A 23,139-nucleotide genomic window follows, 5' to 3' on the forward strand; every position below is an offset into this window, starting at 1 on the left:
CATACAATACAGGTACCACGCATAAATGCAGTCTCTAAATTCTTTTGCAAACTGAAATTGTCTAAACCTTATTGTTCTGTGTACAGTTTACACACAACTCATAATAATGTAACCAATCATTTCATTTATTCATTTGTTCACAGTTTAAATTTGTATGAATCACAATTATTGTGTGTACAATAGTTACATTTTCCACAAAATGCAAAAATAGAAAAAGACCATATTTACATTAATGGGCATAATATTTATGTAGTATAGACTCTACAGTACAAATGTACAAATATTATAGTGTATGCAGAATAATATTAAATTCAGAGAAAAAAAATCAGGAACCTCACTGCACTGCATTGTGCATAGGGTGACCATATGTCCCAATTAATCGGGATTGTCCCGTTTTTTGAGGCTCAAAATTTGTCCCGACTTTATTTTTTAAACAAGCAATTTGTCCCGATTTTCAAGGATTATTTTCAGACATTTACAAAGTGGTTAAAATATTTTCTGAATGTTGATTTTATAAACTATCAATTGAAACTGACATTCCGTACGTTGGTACCCCCTGATAATGTACAGCTTAAGCACTATAATTGTTGTGTACTCTTATTTTCTTTGCTTTTGCTTGCCATTGTTGTCAGCACTCAGTATCAGTTTCATGAAGTGCTAGCACGTCGTGGCGATGCCGAAACGAAAATCAAAGTTTTCGGAAGAGCTTCAGAGAAAATTTCCTTGCTTCACTGCCAGAGACAATGACTGTTCAGCAAAATGTAACATATGTAACTGTGCTGTATCTGTGTCTCATGGTGGTGCTGCAGATCTCAAGCATCATATGGAATCAGAGAAAAACAGGAAGAATCTTCGATCGGCAGGTTCCTCGCAAAAAATGACAAGATATTTTGTAACTTCAAATATACAGGAACAGAAAAATGTAGCTACAGCAGAAGGAAACCTGTCATTCCATGTTGGTAAACACCACCAAAGCTATCGTTCTAATGACTGCAGTGTTCAACTAAACAAAAAAAAAAAATTCCTGATTCTAAGATTGCAGAAAATGTTTCGTGTGGAAGAACAAAGTGTGAAGCAATTATCAACAATGTTATAGCTCCGCATTCCCAGAAACAGGTAATAGCTGTTGTAAACAGTGCAAAATACTTTTCAATATCTACTGATGCTAGCAACCATGGGCATCAGAAAATTTTTCCTGTGACAGTTCAGTATTTTTTCTGTAAGTGAAGGTGGACTGCAGACGAAATTGCTTGATCTTGATGAATTGCAGAACGAAAAGTCCGAAACAATTTCCAATTATCTTTCTCATGTTATACAGTCATTCAGTATCATCTCAAAGAGTGTTGCATGTGGTGCAGACAATACTAACTGTAATTTTGGGGGGTAATGAAGAAAGAGGGTAATAATGTTTTCACACATCTGAAAGAAAAATTAAAAAACTTTGTTGGCATAGGTTGTCCAGCACATGTTGTTCATAACACACTTCAAAGTGCTTGTGATGTTTTACCTGTTGACATTGACTGCATTGTCATGAAGTTGTACAACCATTTTCATATTTTTTCTATTTGTGTTGCAGAACTCACTGAATTCTGTGAATTTGTTGGTGTCACTTACAAAAATTTACTTTCCTTTTCCAAAACAAGGTGGCTTTCATTGTTGCCAGACATAGAAAGGATCTTGAAAATGTATGAACCTTTGAATTCTTACTTTTTGTCACAGTCTAACTCAAAGTGCCCTGCAATCTTAAAGAGTTTTTATCAGTGATCCTATAAATGAATGTTATTTACTTTTTGTACATTCACAAATGAGTGTTTTCCAACAATACATTCTGAGCATTGAGAAACAGAATAATTCCATATGTGAAGTATTAGCAGTCTTAAATAACGCTTTGACAAGTCTAAATTCGAGGAAACGTGAACATTTTGTACCACTAAGTGAAAAAAAAAAACTGCTAAATGATAGTGATGACCAGTCTGTTAAGAAATTTGACATAACAGTATCAACGTTTTATGATGCTTCAGTAGACTATTTATCCTCATGGTTACAGGGAATAGCTGAGTTTTCTGTATTCTCATGGATGATGCTCACAGAACTACCAAAATGGTCAGTAGTTGAAAATACTTTAATGTGGCTTTAATGAAAAGGGCATTCTAGTAAATGACAGCCTCTTATTTGATGAAATAATTCAGTCATTCGTAAAACAATAAGTGGAAAGAGACAGTGAACAATGGAATCAGTTGATGGCACATGAAAAATAGTGTAGGTTTTTCAGATCTTGCCAGTGTAATGAACAGTTCAGAGAATCTCTTAATATAGTGTAGAACTTCTTTTCACTCCCTGCCCACAATGCAAATGTTGAAAGAGTTTTCAGCTTGCTATCGTCACAGTGGACAGATGAGAGGAGCATTAACTCTCTCTCTCTCTCTCTCTCTCTCTCTCTCTCTCTCTCTCTCTCTCGCACACACACACACACACACACACACACACACACACACACACACACACACACACACACAAAAATAAAACAACCTCTGCAACAGTAATATCCTTCAACAAAACAAATTCTTTGCATGTTACTATACGCTTTAGCACAATATTCTACTTGGTAATTGTAATTGTCATGGTAAACTTCTTAATATTCCCTATATTCCCTATATATATTCCTATAATCAAACCTGGTTTCTGTTCATCAGAGTTACTTTCTAAAAATGTTTGCAGAACACCAACAGACACAGGTGTGTTTATGTTCTCCGAGGTCTCAGCTAGTCATGTCCTAAGCATTGTAAAACGGATGAAATCTTCAGACAGTGTAGATATGTATGACATATCCTGTAATTTACTAAAGAAAGTAATAGACTATATTGTGTATCCCTTAACATTCTGTATAAATAAATGCATATCTGATGGATATTTTCCCGAAGAACTCAAAGTGGCTAGGGTAGTTCCAATATTAAAAAGGGAGATATGGACTTACCTTCCAGTTACAGACCAATATCCATAGTCCCAGCTTTTTCTAAAATACTGGAATGTGTAATTTACCAACAACTATCTGTCTATTTTGAAAAATTAGGAATAATTAGTGAATCTCAGTATGGTTTTAGGAAAAAGTTGTCTACTGTGGATGCTATAGACTTTGTAGGCAAATACTTACATCAAGTGTTTGAGGATAAGGCCTATGCTCAACTCACATTTTGTGATCTAAGCAAAGCTTTTGACTGTGTAAAGCATAAGCCACTCCTAGAAAAACTGGAATTCTATGGCATTAGATATAACAGCCTTAAATTAATAAAATCATATCTTCAGAATCGTAAGCAAGTTGTTTGTGTAGGGAGAGAAATGTCGAGTATAGAACAAGTCGAGGTAGGTGTTCCGCAGCGATCTGTGCTGGGCCCCTTTTTGTTCCTGATAATGATAAATGATCTGCCGTCATTTATCAAGTCCACCACTGTGTTGTATGCAGATGATACAACATTTCTTCATGCTAGTGATGATTTCAATAGCCTTAAAACTTGTGCAGCAAAGACAATTGACCAAGCATCCTATTGGTTCAAGGCAAATGGATTCCTACTGAATGAAAACAAAACACAGCAGATGGTCTGTAGTCTTAGAGACAAGCTTCTGTCAGATGATCCAAGTTATGTCAAATTTTTGGGGGTATACATTGATGATAAATTATCTTGGGGTCAACATGTAGAATATATTCGTGGTAAATTGTCAAGAGTTATTTACCTGTTAAGGTGACTTATGGATTGTGTTCCTGAAAATATGTTAGAACATCCTATTTTTCACTCTTTCAAAGTATAATAACATATGAAATTATTTTGTGGGGGAACTCTAGCTGTGTACATGACATATTAACACTGCAAAAAAAAGCTATTAGGGTAATTACTGGTTCTGCATATAAGGCACACTGTAAACCATTGTTCTGTGAACAGAAAATAATGAATGTTATAAACTTGTACATATACTATGTTCTAATTTATACGAAGAAGAAATTACCAGAAACAAAAACCAGAGAAAATGTACATAGCCACAATACAAGAAGGAATAGGTGCCTCTATATTCCTTACCACAGATTATCAAAGTCACTCAACAGCTACGAAATCATGGGGTACAAATTATTTCTTAATCTTCCTCAATCTGTTCAAGAATTACCTGAACAATTATTCAAACAAACAATTCATGACTGGCTAGTCCTCCACCCATTCTATGATATAAGAGAATTTATCAACTGTAATATAATACTATAATGTTAACAGCAAACCAGTTGTTTCTTTCAAACTATTAATTGTATTTTAGTAAGTATATGACGTTGTCTATTGCTGTAATGACCGAATGACAATAAAATTATTATTATTTTATTATTATTATAAACAAGCAAAAGCGTTTCTGCACTAATGCAACATCTTTTGTTAATGTTCTTTAGTCACTGAAGATCTACAGGTGTCTTATCCATTCGCAGTACTTTTCCCGTAACATAATTGCTTCATATATAAAGTTCGAATACTGTCATATTTTACATTCCTTAAATTTATATCTGCAGGACTGTCATGACAGCACACCTACAATACATCTAACAACCTTTCATAGAATCAAGATTCTCTTTGTATGAAGTGTGGAAAGATAGAGCCATAGTTCGTTTACAATAATGTGTCTAATTCATTGAAGTGGACATTTTCTTCATCAGAAATGAATTTTTGGGGATATTTTTCTATGAGCGTTTCCAATGTTATATATCATTCTGCAGTGACAGCTACGAATTTGGCCATAATTAATTTTGTCACCTGGGTCTGTTATACTGATATGGAACTACACAGCGATTGCCTTGCTGTTGTTTGTAAATACATAATTTCCACTGGAATAGTTATCCGCATTTTCTATATTGTGTGACGTCTTTGCTTTCACAGTCCTATAGCTACAATGGATACGTCATCAATATGCATAATTGTCTGCATTCACTGCCAGGGGCACGTTTAAATACCCACATAAATTCTTTTTTTACCGATCCTAAAACCTGAAAACAAAGTCGACCGCACTTCTTATTAAAGATGTAAAATTTAATTTTACAACGAAATTTCGAAACTTATACAAGATTATCCATTTTTTTACCTTTCTCATTCCCGCCTTTACCTTCTGAAGGTCTAATTTTTCAAAATAACCATACCAGGAAACCGTTTAATAACGATTATTTCATCGAATTGCTTTTTAATTAGCATTTTGAGCAATCGATGACAAGTTTTAAAGCTCTCAGGCATTATACAATCACTGTTGGCGACACTGTACGCGCAAGCGACGCGAAAACTTGGTTGTCATATGTTAGGCGTAAGTTAGACAGGTGGTAACTTAGTAAACAAAATTCCGGATGTACAGCTGATAGTATTTGAAGTACCTTATCTTTTATCATTATTTTGTGACGGTTAATTCGGGAAAAATGTTCAACAAGACACACAAACCGCCAGATGAGAGCTATGTAATAGACTTAATTCGTCAGGAAATTGTGACTGAAAATCTGAAAGTGAAAGCAATTATTCAAGTACGTTTGACAGATGGTAACCAACGAAACATCTTCTTTCATTCTGTAAAAATGAACTTGACAGTTTTCCTTATTGTTTTGTTTACAAGGTTCATAGTGAAGCGATGCGGCGTGTGAACTAAGTTATGCATACGTATTTACTTACGATGCTCAGTAAAAACTATTCCGTAATGAGTTTTTGGGGATGTGAAATACGCTTCTAATACCGGAAAACTGGAGTACATTGTTGTGGCGATTTTCTGGTTCTATACAGTATAAATCATTGGCGAGATTCTACGTGATGAACAGCAAAAAATCGAAATTAATTACAGTAATTCGGTCGTAGTCTGTATAGAGCGGCTTGTATTCAAATATTTAGTAGATACCACCACAGTAGTTCCACCTATAACAAGAATGTTTGAGTGTCTTGTAGAATTTCACGAAATAATTTAATGATACAAGTCAGTCAGTCTTGCCCATTTGAATGTTTAGCACGTTTATGAGATCAAATTGATTAAAATAATAGTGTTTGTAGTGAATTGTAAACATTTAACACTATTTACATACCCGTTTAAGTTTACTTTTGAGCTGCTACAAAATATTTAATTGAATTTTAAAACGGTGCCACTATGAAATTCTTAGGAGGAGGATTCCGCCGTAAAACACCAAATTTTCATGGTTTGAGTTCACTTACATGCTTCACACACAAATCAAAATTCGTACAAACTGTGCTAGAAATATATCAGTTTATTGCTATGCTATTGAGAAGTAAGATGACAGTTGTTTGAAGATTTTTTTCTGAAGTTACAAACGCCTTAAAATTACATGAACTACTTGGTCAAACCCTAAGTGCAAATGTATTGAGCTACATGGTGCAGTGTGTTAGTTAGTTAGCTATTTTTTGCTGGAGTGTAGTTAAATTCCTCATCAGAGTAGCCTTATTCTAACTTTTATGTGGTTTCTGTAAATCACTTCAACAGAATAACTCCATGGTTTGGGGCCGACAGAAGCGTCCGATCCCACGCGTCGGCTTTGACCCGTGACGTAAGGGTGTTGTCGTGTGTGACGTCATGACGGCGCGGAGTTTGGTTTGAGTGTGGCTGTGTCCAGTTCTGTTTTATCTTATTTTATTTACTTTTCTGATCTGGTCGTTCTATCTCGTGAGATTTTTTTTAAATTTAAAAACACTTATTACTTATTTTAATTATGTTTCCTCCAATTTCTGTTTTAGTTTATTATATTTATCTTTCTGATCTGTTCGTTCTATCCTGTGAGATTTTTTTTTAAAAAAAGACAAAAAACACTAATCAGCCTCTGAAGCATCTTTATCTTCTATAGGTTGCAGGGGTTACGACCCCTGGGGAGGTGGGTGGGTATTCATGCATGGCTGTCTTCACTTACACGTTTTAGCTACGCAAGGCGTCTAAATTTGTTTATATTTAGTTTGCCCCCCCCCCACCCAAAACACCCCATTTCCCGCGCTTGTCCCGTTAGTGTCAATAGGCTTCTTGTGGAAAGTGTGTTTGTTTTTGTTTCCGCCATATTTGTGACGTCATGGGTCAAAGCAGACGGGTGGGATCGGACGCTTCCGTATTTCCCATGGTTTGTTTTTCAAACTTGTTCCTATCATTACAATTAAGCAGTTGCATTGTGATCCATCTGCAAAGTGTTTAATATTGCAAAGATTTTAAACTCTGACCTTCTTTTCTTCCTTACTTCAAATTTTTTGGAGCATACCAGTGTAACAAGCCATATGTGATGGCAGCAGAGGTTTCTAATTTGAAACTGTGTGTAACAACTAAATAAAATTGACTCATATTGCACAATTTCATTTGTATGAGTTGTAGTCATATTGATTTGGCAAACATTAATTCTGAAGACCTATTTGGAAAGTCAGTTCCTCAGAGAATGGTGTTGTGTGCTGCTCTTATTTGTGCCAATTTTCTCCACAGGCATATTTCAGGAATGTCCCAATTCTTTTGCGAGAACATTTATTGTTGAATGAAGTCATTCTGAATTTGGCTGTTAAAATATTAGTGGGATCGGTATTTTGGAACAGTCATTGTCAAACGTTGTGGGATGTTGAAACCCACTGTACACATTAAGCTGTGATGTAGTGGAACATAGTTCGCAACAGTCTTGAACCACATACATGTAATGGGATAAATGTCTCTGCTGTTCCGCATACCCTGTCAGCATACGCCATGCAGCAAATACAGTAACAGTAAACAGCTATCATAAAGGTGAAAAGCCAGGTGAAAACAACGTCCATATACCAACTTCCCTGACATCTGTACTCAGTTGATGATTGTGATGTGCCTTACAGTTCAGTATAATGTGTACTTCAGTATCATTGTTTGATTAATTAATTAATTCCTACATAAAGCTCCACAAATCCTCTCATGAAGGTGAGCTTTTGGGGATGTGGAATGGTTTCAAGTTATATATGATCAGGCAGAAGCAGCAACTGCCATTTCTCAAGAAATGCTAGGTAACACAAAAACACACACAACTTCTATAACTTCTTCACTAAAATGTAAAACAAAAGGAAGCTGACTTCAGAAATAAACAACAACATGTCCTTTAGGACTGCATGTCTTGTCCGAACTTTTCTTATTTTAGTGAAAAAGATTCAACATCGCCATTAGGAGACCTGTATAAGCACAGTATAAACAGTTTTTTAAATGTATTTTGTTCTCTACTACTCTACTACTGAGAGTTCAAAATGTTTTTCTTGGCTCAAAGAAATCATATCACTTCTGACTATAAATTGGAGTCCTTTTACATAAATACGAGCCTCCAACTGTCTTTAATGTTTTGCTATTATAACAAGCTAATTCATAAGCAGGTAAAACTATGTATTCAGAGCCAATTCCTCTACACCAGTGTTCAGAAATGCAAACAATCAAGCTGCCTATGGCTTCCTGTTCAGTTTCTAATTGTTGCACTTTGTTTCTTATTGACTGAATATATTGGTGAAATAGTGTTAAATAATTAAAGTTACTTGTCAACAGGAAATTTTGTGAAACTTTTACCAGATAGTTTGAGAGCTTGCACAAGTATACATAATATAATGGGAAGAACCTAAAGGAGATGTGCATTTAAATTAGTGTAAAAACTTGGAATTTACATGCTTTTGACAAATTGGAAATTATAGAACAGGTAGCTACAGTGTTTGCTGACTGCAGATAGAAAATTTCACAAATACACTTTTCGTTATCTCTACAGATTTCAGCATATTTAATCACTTACAGACTGTGAAATGAAGTCTAATTCTGTATCATATGTTTTCACTTTTTGCAGAATATTTATGCTTGCAAAGGACCCAGGGAAGTGTTGGATGAACTGAACAGTGAAGGTCGTAGTAAGATTGCCATCCTGAGGAAACAAATAACGAAATTGGAGACATTGGCTAAGGAAAGTGACAATGAAAAGACAAAGAGAGAGATTCTGTCAGATGTTGCCAATTATAAGGATGAACTAACAAGGTAATTACCAATTATTATAAAACAGCTGAATAGTAATAATAATAATAATAATAATAATAATAATAATAATAATAATAATAACAATAATAAATACATCCAACTGGCTGAGGAAATCAAGGACATGTGGCATCAGGATAAAGTTGACATTATACCAATTATACTATCAACTACAGGAGTCATACCACACAATATCCACCAGTACATCAACACAATACAGCTACATCCAAACATATATATACAACTACAGAAATCTGTAATTATTGATACATGTTCAATTACCCGAAAGTTCCTAAATGCAATGTAACATGTACAGTTAAAAGGAAGTCATGCTTGATCAAGGTCCACGTCACTTTCCATTTTTAACCTTCATAACATCTGAGAAAGGAAAGAAATAATAATAATAATAATAATAATAAAAAAGTGAAAATAGAAGGAAACAAAACCAAACATTCAACACAAACCAAAAGAAATTTTACCAGGCAATAGATAACACACACATTAAAATAAACAATCCTCCAAACATAACAGACATGGAACACTTCTGGAGCAACATATGGTCAAACCCGGTACAACATAACAGGCATGCACGGTGGATACAAGCAGAAACAGACACATACAAGATGATACCACAAATGCCTGAAGTGATAATTTTGCAACATGAAGTCACCCAAGCAATTAATTCTACTCACAATTGGAAAGCCCCTGGAAATGACAAAATAGCAAATTTCTGGTTAAAGAAGTTCACCTCAACACATTCACATCTAACTAAATTATTTAACAGTTACATTGCAGACCCATACACATTCCCTGATACACTTACACACGGAATAACATATCTGAAACCTAAAGATCAAGCAGACACAGCGAACCCAGCTAAATATCGCCCCATAACATGCCTACCAACAATATACAAAATATTAACTTCAGTCATTAAACAGAAATTAATGACACATACAACACAGAACAAAATTATAAATGAAGAACAAAAAGGCTGTTGCAAAGGAGCACGAGGATGTAAAGAGCAACTGATAATAGATGCAGGGGTGACATATCAAGCTAAAACTAAACAAAGGTCGCTACACTACGCATACATTGATTACCAAAAAAGCTTTTGATAGTGTACCCCACTCATGGTTACTACAAATATTGGAAATATACAAAGTAGATCCTAAATTAATACAGTTCCTAAACATAGTAATGAAAAATTGGAAAACCACACTTAATATCCAAACAAATTCAAATAATATCACATCACAGCCAATACAGATTAAGCGTGGAATATACCAAGGAGACTCATTAAGTCCTTTCTGGTTCTGCCTTGCTCTGAACCCACTATCCAACATGCTAAATAATACAAATTATGGATACAATATTACTGGAACATACCCACACAAAATCACACATTTGCTATACATGGATGATCTAAAACTACTGGCAGCAACAAATCAACAACTCAACCAATTACTAAAGATAACAGAAGGATTCAGCAATGATATAAGTATGGCTTTTGGAACAGACAAATGTAAGAAAAATAGCATAGTCAAGGGAAAACATACTAAACAAGAAGATTACATATTGGATAACCACAGCGACTGCATAGAAGCGATGGAAAAAACGGATGCCTATAAATATCTAGGATACAGACAAAAAATAGGAATAGATAATACAAATATCAAAGAAGAACTAAAAGAAAAATATAGACAAAGACTAACAAAAATACTGAAAACAGAATTGACAGCAAGAAACAAGACAAAAGCTATAAATACCTATGCCATACCAATATTGACCTACTCATTTGGAGTAGTGAAATGGAGTAACACAGACCTAGAAGCACTCAATACACTAACACGATCACAATGCCACAAATATAGAATACATCACATACATTCAGCAACAGAAAGATTCACATTAAGCAGAAAGGAAGGAGGAAGGGGATTTATCGACATAAAAAACCTACATTATGGACAGGTAGACAATTTAAGAAAATTCTGTATAGAACGAGCAGAAACTAGCAAAATACATCAGGCAATCACTCATATAAATACATCGGCTACACCACTGCAATTTCATAACCACTTCTACAATCCTTTAGATCACATAACATCAACAGACATGAAGAAAGTAAATTGGAAAATGAAAACACTACATGGCAAGCACCCGTATCATCTAACACAGCCACACATCGATCAAGACGCATCCAACACATGGCTAAGAAAAGGCAATATATACAGTGAGACAGAAGGATTCATGATTGCAATACAGGATCAAACAATAAACACCAGGTATTACAGCAAGCATATTATTAAAGATCCCAATACCACAACGGATAAATGCAGACTTTGTAAACAACAAATAGAAACAGTAGATCACATCACAAGCGGATGTACAATACTAGGAAATACAGAATACCCCAGAAGACATGACAATGTCGCAAAAATAATACATCAACAGCTTGCCTTACAACATAAACTTTTAAAACAACACATTCCTACATACAAGTATACACCACAAAATGTACTGGAGAATGATGAATACAAATTATACTGGAACAGAACCATTATAACAGATAAAACAACGCCACATAACAAACCTGACATCATACTCACCAATAAAAAGAAGAAATTAACACAACTAATCGAAATATCCATACCCAATACAACAAATATACAAAAGAAAACAGGAGAAAAAATTGAAAAATACATCCAACTGGCTGAGGAAGTCAAAGACATGTGGCATCAGGATAAAGTTGACATCATACCAATTATATTATCAACTACAGGAGTCATACCACACAATATCCACCAGTACATCAATGCAATACAGCTACATCCAAACATATATATACAGCTACAGAAATCCGTAATTATTGATACATGTTCAATTACCCGAAAGTTCCTAAATGCAATATAACACATACCGTACAGTTAAAAGTAAGTGACGCTTGATCAAGGTCCGCGTCACTCCATTTTTAACCGGACTTAACGTCTGAGAAAGTGAAGATAATAATCACACAACAGACTACAGCAACTACCGTACCTCTAAAAGCAAAACAGACAAGAAAATATGCAAAGGATCTGCGTTATTTGATATGGCCTTTATTATGAATAAGGGCATCCTTGACTCTGTTGCAGATGTAAATCAAATCTGTAACAGCACCTACTAACATTGGGGGGAAAAACAGAAAAAAAAAAAACCTGAGAAGACAGAAAAACTTGAAACTGAAATGTCAAAACTTCTTAAGAAGGACGTAAAAATTCTTCTCGGCGATTTCAATGCACAAATTGGTAAAGAGAGGAAATATAAAAAAACAGTCAGCAATTACTCCGCACACAAATTCACAAACCAGAATGGTGTCACGCACATCGAGTTGTGCCAACAAAACAGTCTAAAAATCGTGTCGATATCACTTCGAAAGAACCCTAAGAACCAAAAAAAATGTGGCAATCACCAGTCCCTCAGCTAGGTGAATTTCAGGTAGACCATGTGGTGATCCCCTATGATTTCCAAAAAGAAAAACACGATGTTCGAGTCTGCAGAGGGACAAATTTTGATTCTGACCACTACATTACCAGAGTCAAAATTAAATTTACACTAAAAAAGGAAATGCCGAAGGAAAACACCACTAATTCCCAAATTTGATTTCAAAAAATCCAAGAATAAAAAATTACAGAAGTGTGGGAAAAACAACCTACAAATATCTGGAGAGATTTCTGAACGAAAATTATACAGAAAGCATGAGAACTGATCTCATTAAAGAATAAATCCAAGCACCCATGGCGGAATTCAAATTGTGATAATGTGATAGAAGAGAGGCAATGAGCCTTCTTAAACTATAATTGTGACAAATAAGAAACCGCACGAGAGAAATTTTTGGAAGTCAGAAAACAAGCAGCTAAAATACTTAGACAAACTAAAAGAGAATATCTTAATGAACAACTAAACTCAATTGAAGAATACTTTAGGAACCACAAAACACGACTTTTACAAAACATTTGAAAACCAAATCAAAGGATACACTCCATGAAACCTCTGTTTCAGGAAACAAAATGGAAAATTGACACAAACTAACAAAGACAATTGTCAAAAGTTATCCAAATATTTCTCACAACTTCTAAATTGCTCACAACCAAGTATGAGACTCCCCAGATTGCAACTAAAACACACAAATGATACTTCACTACCACCAACTCAAGAAGAAATTTGTAGTCATATTATATAGCTGAAAAATAATAAGCCATTGGGAGAAGATGGAATTGTAACTGAACTACTAAAGAACCTTAGTCCAAATTCCTTAAAAGAGATTACTCAAATCATCCAGGAAATTTGGCAGGCAGAAAAAATTCCAGAGGATTGGAAATGTGCACTAATTCACCCATTGCACAAAAAGGGAGAGAGACTAGATATAAAAAACTACAGAGGCATTTCACTTCGCCAGTCACTTACAAAATCTTATCTGCGTGTCTTCTAAAAAGAGTTCAAGAACAGCTAGAACATACAATTTCAGATTACCAAGCGGGCTTTTGACCTAATAGATTATTCCCAGAACAGATCTGTATTCTAGAAACTATTTTCAAAATTAAAGCAATCATGTTGAAACCAATAGTCTGCACATTTTTTTATTTTAAAAAAGCATATGATTATTCTATAGATAGTCAGTCTCTTTTGCAGTACTCTAGAAGACCGCAAACTAGACGCAAAAACTTGAAAACTCATCGAAGAAACACTGTCAGGAACCAAATCAAATATTAAGTTCATAGATGAAATTTCAGAACTGTTCTTAGTTAATACATGAGTAAGACAAGAAGGTGGGATCTTGCCACTATTATTCAACATTGTTTTAGACAAAGTAATGAAAGAATAAGAAATGGAACTAAGAAAACAAAACTTTTGGAAGCCATTCAAACTAGAAAGAGGTCAAGGAAAATTGAGCGTTCCATACTTAGTGTTTGCAGATGACTTGGCAATTCTAACCGACAGTGAAGAAACAGCAGCAAAACAAATTGAGAGCCTCAAAGAATGTGCAGAGAAGGTTGGCCTGCAAACTCCTTTGAGAATAGTGAATTCATGTGTTCCAAATTAGATATTCCGAAACTTAAAAGAAATTATGGTGAAATCGACAGTCAAACATTTTAAGTACCTTGGTGAAATTATTGAACTAACACGACTTGAAAAAATAGCCCAAAAAACAGATTGCAGAAAATCAATAAAGCATCTGGACATGCTTCAAATTTATATAACAATAATGCCTGTCAAAAGGTACTAAAATCGGACACTAAAATACAGTAATCAAGCCCACAGTCATATATATAGAAGTGAAACACACTCATTGAATTGAAAACTAGATTTACAAGAAATTAAGAAAGTAGAGGGCAAGATTATTAGGAAAATTCTGAGACCACAATGCACGCCAGATGGATACAGACTACAAATCATCAAGACAACAGAAAAAGTATCAAACATTGAAATCGGCATCAGAAAGAGATGATTGAAGACTACCTGGAAACAGACTAACGAAATGTCTATTGGACTATGTGACATACCTTAAAACATCAATATGTTGGGTAACTGAAATTAAGAAGGATTTGACAAAAGCGAAAATTGATGTAACAGGCACATCAGACGGGGATACATTCAGAAGCAAAATTGGTAAGTGAAAGTTTATTCCAGAGATAGAACCAAAACCATACCGACCAAAGTGGACCGAAGAAAGAAAGGCGGCTTTTGGGGAGAAAATGAAGAAATATTGGGGAAATAAGAAGAATTCTAAGAAGATTGGAAATCACATGCTTATCGTTCTCCAATGGGGACATTTGCTATTAGTAATAATAATAATAATAATAATAATAATAATCACACACAATCAAATAACATGGTCACCTTTTTCTGATCAAATCGTCATTCCTAATGATGAATTGAAAGGTCATATAGTGAAAATGATGAAAAATATTATTCCATTCTGACAGCTATTTGTGGAACTTTGACTTTGAAACAAGGAAGAGGTAGTGGGATAATTTTCACTGGAAAACGACCATCATTTTTACTCATTTCCTTCTTTAAACATTAAAAGAACACCATTCATTGTATCAAATATTTTAGTTCAAAACTCTTCCTATCTGTCATGAATTTTGAGCTTACTCTGTTTTGTAAAGCTTGACATTGTCAGAATGAAGCACACGATCTGAATGTTCAATATAAATTTTATTTGTCTTGATCACAAGATACCATTCTGATTAGAACTGTATCTTGCATTTGAAAGAAATAAAGTCAGTTATATGCTTTAGTAATTTCTTAGTACATTTCTGTGAAGTTTGCAAATGAGTAAGCTTTTTGTAATAACTTAATTAAGTACCTGGAGTGCATATGTATCTTGTCACATTGGAACAATAGTGGCACTTCAAATGAATTCTGCCTTGTGTCCACTGGTGAAATTATAGGGAGAGCCAATGTCATATATTATTAACAATAATGTAATGCAAGTGAGTTTAACTAATAGAAAAAGAAAACTTTAAAATGCAGCATATGAAGTAGGCAAAAGGAACCACTGGTGCCTAAAAAGTGAGATTGATATAAAATAGCTAAGAAGGTATGTCTTGAGGACGAAGACAAGGCTGTAGAAGCATGCATAACCAGGGGAAAGATAGATGCTCCCTATTGTAGGGAAGTTAAAGAAATCTATGCAGGAAAGAGCAACAGCTATGTGAGTATCAAGAGATTATACGGCAAGCCAGTGTTAAGCAAGGCAAAGAAAGGAAAGGTGGAAGGAGTACATAGAGGCGATATTACGGAAAGGAAAGAAGAAGTTGATTTGATGAGTTGGTGGAGAGCTGTGAGAAGAATTTGGCAGAGGACAGAAAGACTCAAGTTGAAACAAGGTCCTTGGAGTAGATGTCATTTCCTTAGTCTTTTGAGATCCTTGGGAGATTTGGCTATGACAAAACTATTCCACCTTGGGTGCAATATAAGTTATACAAGACTGGTGAAATGCCCTCAGACTTAAAGATGAAACGCCCTCAGACATAAAGAAGAATGTAATAATGCCTATTCTGAAGAAGGCAGTTGCTGATAGGTGTGAATGTTATCAAACCATCAGTTTACTAAGTCATGGTTGTAAGATACTGGCATGAATTTTTACAGAAGAATGGAAAAACTAGTAGAAGCCAACCTCGGTGAAGCTGAGTTTGGATTTCAGAGAAATACAGGAAATGTGGGGCAATATTTGACACTACAACTTTTCTTAGAATGTAGGTTGAAAAAGGCAAAACTATGTTTATAGGATTTGTAAATTCAGAGAAAGATTCTTACCATATTGACTGGAGTAAGTTCTTTGAAATTCTGAAGGTAGCTGAGTTGAAATACAGATAGCAAAAGTTTATCCACAACATCTGCAGAAACCAGATTATAGTTACACGAGTCAGAGGTATGAGAAGGAAGTGGGGAAAGGGTTGAGCCTATCTCCAGTGTCATTCAGTCTGCACATTGAGTAGGCAGTAAAGGAAATTAAGGAGAAATTTAGAGAGGGGATTTAAGTTCATGGAGGAGAAATTAAAACTTTGAGGTGTGGTAGTAACATTGTAATTTTGTCAGTGACAGCAAAGGGCTTGGAAGAGCAGTTCAGTGGAATGGTTAGTGTCTTCAAGAGAGTTTAGAAGATGAATTCCAACAAAAGTACAACAAGGCTAATGGAATGTAATCAAATTAAACGAGGTGATGATGGGGGTATTAGATTAGGAAATGAGACACTAAAAGTAGTAGACAATTTTTATTATTGGACAACAAAATAACTGACAATGGCTGTAGTGGAGACAATATAAAATACAAATATCTAATAGTAAGAAAAGCATTTCTGAAAAAGAAAAAAGAATTGGAAATACCAAAATGTCTGATAGGGGCCATCAGCTTTGATCCGTGACACCATAAAGATGGTGGACACAACTAAATTATGTCTATCCAATGTAGTGATTGTAACATCACATACTCAGTAATGTTAACAAGTCAAAAACAAATCCAAAATTTAATTATAATAATTTGAAGAAAGTCGTTGAACTAATGGGACACCTGCAAGAATTATGATTTTTGGGGCTGGGAGACACAAGACAAATGGCAGTCCTACCCTGTCACACGCAACCAAACAAAGAATATGCAAAAGTAAATAGTGCCAGCATGACGTAAAGGCCATAAAAAGACCATACAATTTGATATTGTCACCCTCAGTTAATCTGTTTTATAAACTGGACTACATCATATCATCAAATGAATAAGTCTACAAAACAGCAAATATATAAATAAATAGTATTGAAAAGCCACTAACAAAAACAAAACCTTGCTGCAAATTCTGGAATCAGAAATGTCAGTTTACCTATTTAGCTAGAACAAAGTCAATGATGGCAAGAAACCAAAACTTGCTGCAAAGCTGGTATGGGAAACTTCACTTGACTGTCCATGGTACCAAGAAATCACAATTTTCTACCAAAATTGGCACTGGAAACATCAGTTGACCAATATAGTTAGAACGAACTCCACAGTGTCCACCAATGATAAATAAACATTATAAACTACCAAAGCAAAGAAAGTAACCCACAAATTCATACATAGTTTTTGTTAACATTAATTTATGCATACAACTAAAACACAAGGTGATACACTGATTAAATATGTATGACATACTTCTTGAAACAAACAAAGAATTAAAATTTTAATTACAAATCAAAATCCACTGTTGCACAAAAAATTCTGCACTAGTGAAAAAAATTCCTGGTAAAGTTTAAGAATACATCTGGAGCCAATTGAAAGAGTAGCATATATCAAAATCATGTGGTTGAGGTCTACTAAGTTACCTTTAATGGAGTGAGAGAAAGAAGTCTCCTAAGATGCTTAGTGCTGGTGATTTTGGTATGGAGAGATGAAGTTGTTGCATTCATAGGAAGTGAATAAGGGTACAAACACGTAAGCATTCCATTTAAGAACAGTTTTTTTCCCAATAGTTCAACCTTATTCTGAGAGGTGTCTTACAGTAGCTTTGAGTCTTTGCAAATCAATGAATACACCCTACCACTCTACATATTTGTCCTTTCTAGCAACTTCCAGCTCCTGAGTTCTACCTTTTGCTGTCAGAGATTATTGCTCTCCTTGTAACTCATTCTGACAAAACACAGTCTAATACTTTAACCACAGTGGGAGGCAAGGGGGAGACATTGCTTTTCCCTCCTTATATCCTTACACCCAGAAAATATCAATTATTACTCATTGGTGCTACTAGAGACAAACTCTACAGTGCGTGTTCTTTTATAGTTAGCAGAAAACTCAAGATAATAACAATTGCTTCAATTGCTTATTGGAAACACAGTTGTCCTCCCTCAAATTCTCTTAATTTTTACTGTATAAGAATCAGTGTCATTGTATACCGACTGCTCCCAATGTCTCGGCTGTTTTACTGCCCTATGCATTGGCCATTTATATTGTGGTTTTTCATGACTTTCGTGTGAGTTTCTCCTGTAGAGATGTTCTCCCATGACTGTTACAAAGCTTTCTCTAAAGATTCTTCCAGAACACTCTAGAAAGTTCTCAAATATTCTGACTGTATGCCAGTGTCTGCTAGTCGCCTTGTTCCTGAGGATGCCGTTGACACCTAGCCATTGCAGCACCACCGCTTCCTCAGCAAGCAGTCAACACACCTGACTTCTTACAGAGTACTGGCTCACTTTCTGATTTCCCCGACACCATGCCTTGCTCGTGGTCTTAATATTAAAGCTTCTTGCCTTTGTTTGCAGCCATGCCACCTCATGCACTAATAAAATTTGATACCCGTGGTGATACGTGGGGTACTGAAATGTAGGTAAGAAGTACTTCTACTAATATAAATTTCAGAAATTGACATACAGTGCACTGAAAATTATATTTCAAGACAAATGTATGAAATATGGAGTAGTAGTCAGTAACGAGTGGTATTGATTCATTAAACAGGTGGTGGAACCAATGAGAAAATAGTGTTCGATGAATGTCATCATGATGAGTAAATAAAAACACGTGGTGGCATAATGAAATACAGTTGTGTAGAATGTTGTAATGTTAAGTAAAATCTTCCATAAAATTTAAACTGTAGTCCTAGGTTCCTGTCTAACCACCATCTTATAAGTAAGAACATTCTGAAAATACCCCATCAAGTTTTTAAAATGAGCATTTTAAAAGTAACTGCTGCAAGTGAACAACTGAACTGGAACATTCCAACTTATACCAGAGATCAGGATATGCTACAGATCATCCACTTATTCTTCTATGCTGTTTTGCACATTTATGGAAGGGGTACTACTTCTGTCAGTTTGTGACACTAGTTCATACATAATCAGGAGGTGGTAATGCTACAGACTGCAGTTTGTGTTGTCGACTCTACTTCGCTCCAGCCTAATATTTAAGTGTAGTCAAACGAGCCATCTTTTATTAATAAACAAAACACTAAAAAACAAAAAGAGAAATTCAAAGTAGCAAGCACAAATGAATATAAATGAGTAAAAAATGAGATTGACAGGAAATACAAAATGGTTAAATGGGAAGGGCTAGAGGATAAATGTAGTGATATAAAAGCACGTATCAACAGGGAAAGATAGATACCGCCATAGGAAAATTAAAGAGTTGTTTGGAGAAAATAAAAGCAGCTGTATGAATATCAAGAGCTCAGATGGAAAACCTGTACTAAGTAAAGAAGGGAGAGCTGAGAGGTAGAGGTATACAGAAGAGCTATTGCAGGGAAAATGCACCCAGGTAACATTATAGAAAGAGAAGAGGATGTAGATGAAGATGAGATGGAGGAGATGATATTGCGAGAAGTATTTGACAGCCTACTGAAAGCCCTAACTGGAAACAATAACCCTGGAGTAGACAATATTCCCTTAGAACTGCTGATATCCCTGGAAGAGCAGTCACAAATAAAATTTTCGATCTGGTTTGCAAGATGTATGGGACAGACGAAATACCCTGACTTCAAGAAGAATGCAATAATTCTAATTCTTACTGTCAGATGTTAATATTATCAAACTATCAGTTTAATATGTCATGGTTGCAAAATACTAATACAAATTCCTTACAGAAGAGTGGAAAAACTGGTAGAAGTCGACTTTGGAGAAGATCAGTTTGGATTCTGGAAAAATGTAGGAACATGGGAGGCAATACTAACCCTACGACATGTCTTAGAAGAAAGGTTAAGGAAAGACAAACCTATGTTTATAGTTTTTGTAGATCTAGGGAAAGCTTTTGACCATATTGACTGGGATACACTCTTTGATATTTTAGGATAGCAGTGGCAAAATACAGGGAGTGAAAGATTATATACAACTTGAAGCGAAACCAGATTGCAGTTATAAGAATCGAGAGGAACGAAAGGGATACAGTGATTGAGACGGCATTGAGACAGGGTTGTAGCCTATCACTGATGTTATTCAATCTGTACATTGAATAAGCAGTAAAGGAAACCAAAGAAAACCTGGGGGAAGGAAGTAAAGTTCAAGAAGCAGAAATAAAAACATAAGAGGTTTGCTGATGACATTGTAAATCTGCCAGAGGTAGCAAAAGACTTGGAAGAGCAGTTGAGTGGAATGGACAGTGTCTTGAAAGGACGATATGAGATGAAGATCAACAAAATCAAAATAAGGAAATAGAATCTAGTCACATTAAATCTGGCAATGGTGAAGGAATTGGATTAGGAAACAAGGCACTAAAAGTACTGGACGAGTTTCACTGTTTGGAGCACTGAAATAACTGACAGTGGTAGAAGTAGAGGGGATATAAAATGTAGAATGGCAGTGACAAGAACAGTGTTTCTGAAGAGGAGAAATTTGTTAATCTTGAGTATAGATTTATGTGTTCGGAAGTCTTTTGTGAAGGGATTTGTCTGGAGTGTAGCCTTGTATGGAAGTGAAACATTGATGATCAACAGCTCGGATGAGAAGAGAACAGAAGCTTTTGAAATGTGGTGCTGCAGGAGAATGCTGAAGATTAGGTGGGTAGATCATGTAACCAGTGAGGAGGTAATGAACAGATTTGGGGAGACAAGAAACTGGCATCACAACTTGATAAAAATAGGGATCAGTTGATAGGATTTTTTCTGAATCATCAAAAGGCCATTAATTTACTATTGAAGGGAAGTGTGGAGGGTAAAAATTGTAGAGGGAAACCAAGATGCAGGTTACAGTAGTTATCCGGAGATGAAGAATCTTGTACAGGATATAAAGGAGCATGAAGAGCTGCATCAAATGAGTGTTTAAACGGAAGATGATGACAAAAAAATTTTCTCCTGAGTTACATATACAATTTAAGCTAGAAGTAATTCCCACTATAATCTTTACAATAGCACTAGTCATGGCTGCTTCTGACTGATAATGTAAAGCTTGAATTGTTCCCCATCTCTGAAAGCTCATCTTCATCATGGGATATACAGAACAGTGTTTGCCAATGATTGGGCGAGTTAATTACTCAAATCACTAAAGTTCACATAGCTTAATTGTAGTGCTTAATAGAATCATCAACTGAGTACAGATTCTAGGAAAATTGAAATATTTATTAAAAGATGTAATAAAGTTTTTAAACTTGGTAGGAGTTACAGTGTTGTTAACAAGAGATGAGAATTTGTGCTTGGCTTGTGCCACCAGCAAAAAGTTAAGACTGAAACACGCAATATAAACGTTTCATGCTATTGAATATGAAATGGCCTTATGAATGGCATAAATTGACAGACTGTAATGGGTGAGGGAGTGTAACACTAAAGTTGGTGACATGGAAGGCAGAACAAAGGAATCTTGACCTCTAGAGAAGGATAGTAACTAGACAAAGGGGAAAATGCACAATATTTTTCCTTAGTGCTGCTTGACAATTTTCCTTATTCTTGAACTAAGAAAGACACATCAGAAAAGAAGTGAAATGGATTAACATCGAAGTGCAACATACAAACAGTGCAACAGATAATGGGTAAATTGTTATTTTATAGGTTTCAAAACTGTGCACATGTATTTTCAGAATCCCCACACCATGGAATCTGAATAATTGATGTGAAGACAAAGACGTCATATAAACAGAGTAAGGATGGGAAGATAAAAAAGGAAACTGGAAGGGATGGTCATAAAGCTACATAAGTGGGGGAGATATCTTAGTCAAAAGATGGACAGTGTGTGAACCTATATTAAGAGTACAGTGCTGTCAGCGTCAGTTGAAATAATAATTTAAGTTATAAGCTGAAGCTCTGTGATTTTTAAGATTAATACATATATGCTCGTAGAAAATTAAAAGATGAATGCAAGATTTAGATGATCTCATTAACTGATAAAATCTACAAGTCTTGTAAGCAAAAGTGAGTTATACAACTGTACTGACATCTACACAATGCCTGATTGTGTGTACCTTGTACCACTGCCAATCATTCCTTTTTGCTTTCCACTCATGAATGAGGCAATGGAAAAATGACTCCATGCTTCCACACAATCTCAAATTTTATTATTTTTACAGTCTTTACACGAAATGTAATTTAGTGGCAGTAGAATTTTTCTGCAGTTTGTTGCAAATATTATTTCTCTAAACTTTTCAATAGTTTTTCATGAAAGATCATCATCTCTTCTCCAGGGATCTCATATTTGAACTGACTGAGCATTTCCATAATACTGGCATGTTGATTGAACCTATCAGTAACAAAAGTAGCAGCAGTCATCTGAATTGCTCCACTGTCTGCCTTTATCTGATCTGATGGGGGTTGCAAACATTCGAACAGTACTCAAGAATGGGTTGCACAGGTGGACGTCCACCTAACCTTCGTAACCTCTTGGTTCATCCCTATGAAATCCCCAAACCACCTTCCCTACCCTCTGGCTCCTTCCCTTGTAACCGCCCCTGGTGTAAAACCTGTACCATGCACCCTCCCACCACCACCTACTCCAGTCCTGTAACCCAGAAGGTGTATGATCAAAGGCAGAGCCACGTGTGAAAGCACCCACGTGATTTGCCAACTAATCTGCCTACACTGTGAAGCTTTCTATGTGGGAATGACCAACAACAAACTGTCCATTCGCATGAATGGACACAGGCAGACAGTGTTTGTTGGTAATGAGGATCACCCTGTGGCTAAACATGCCTTGGTGCACGGCCAGCACATCTTGGCACAGT

The 23,139-nt window shown here is 35.5% G+C and overlaps 1 protein-coding gene across 1 annotated transcript in view; it reads left to right on the top strand.

The window, feature by feature from the left end:
• Positions 1-5,294: 5,294 nt before the first annotated feature.
• LOC126473195 (vesicle transport protein SEC20) overlaps positions 5,295-23,139 on the top strand; it is a 37,164-nt gene continuing 19,319 nt past the window's right edge. The window contains exons 1-2 of the mRNA XM_050100090.1: positions 5,295-5,533; positions 8,816-9,000. Of these exons, the coding sequence (XP_049956047.1) occupies positions 5,432-5,533; positions 8,816-9,000 (287 nt within the window). The 5' untranslated portion in view covers positions 5,295-5,431. The remainder of the gene's footprint in view (positions 5,534-8,815; positions 9,001-23,139) is intronic.

The sequence above is a fragment of the Schistocerca serialis genome, chromosome 4 (assembly GCF_023864345.2).
Source record: "Schistocerca serialis cubense isolate TAMUIC-IGC-003099 chromosome 4, iqSchSeri2.2, whole genome shotgun sequence".
Lineage (NCBI taxonomy): Eukaryota > Metazoa > Arthropoda > Insecta > Orthoptera > Acrididae > Schistocerca > Schistocerca serialis.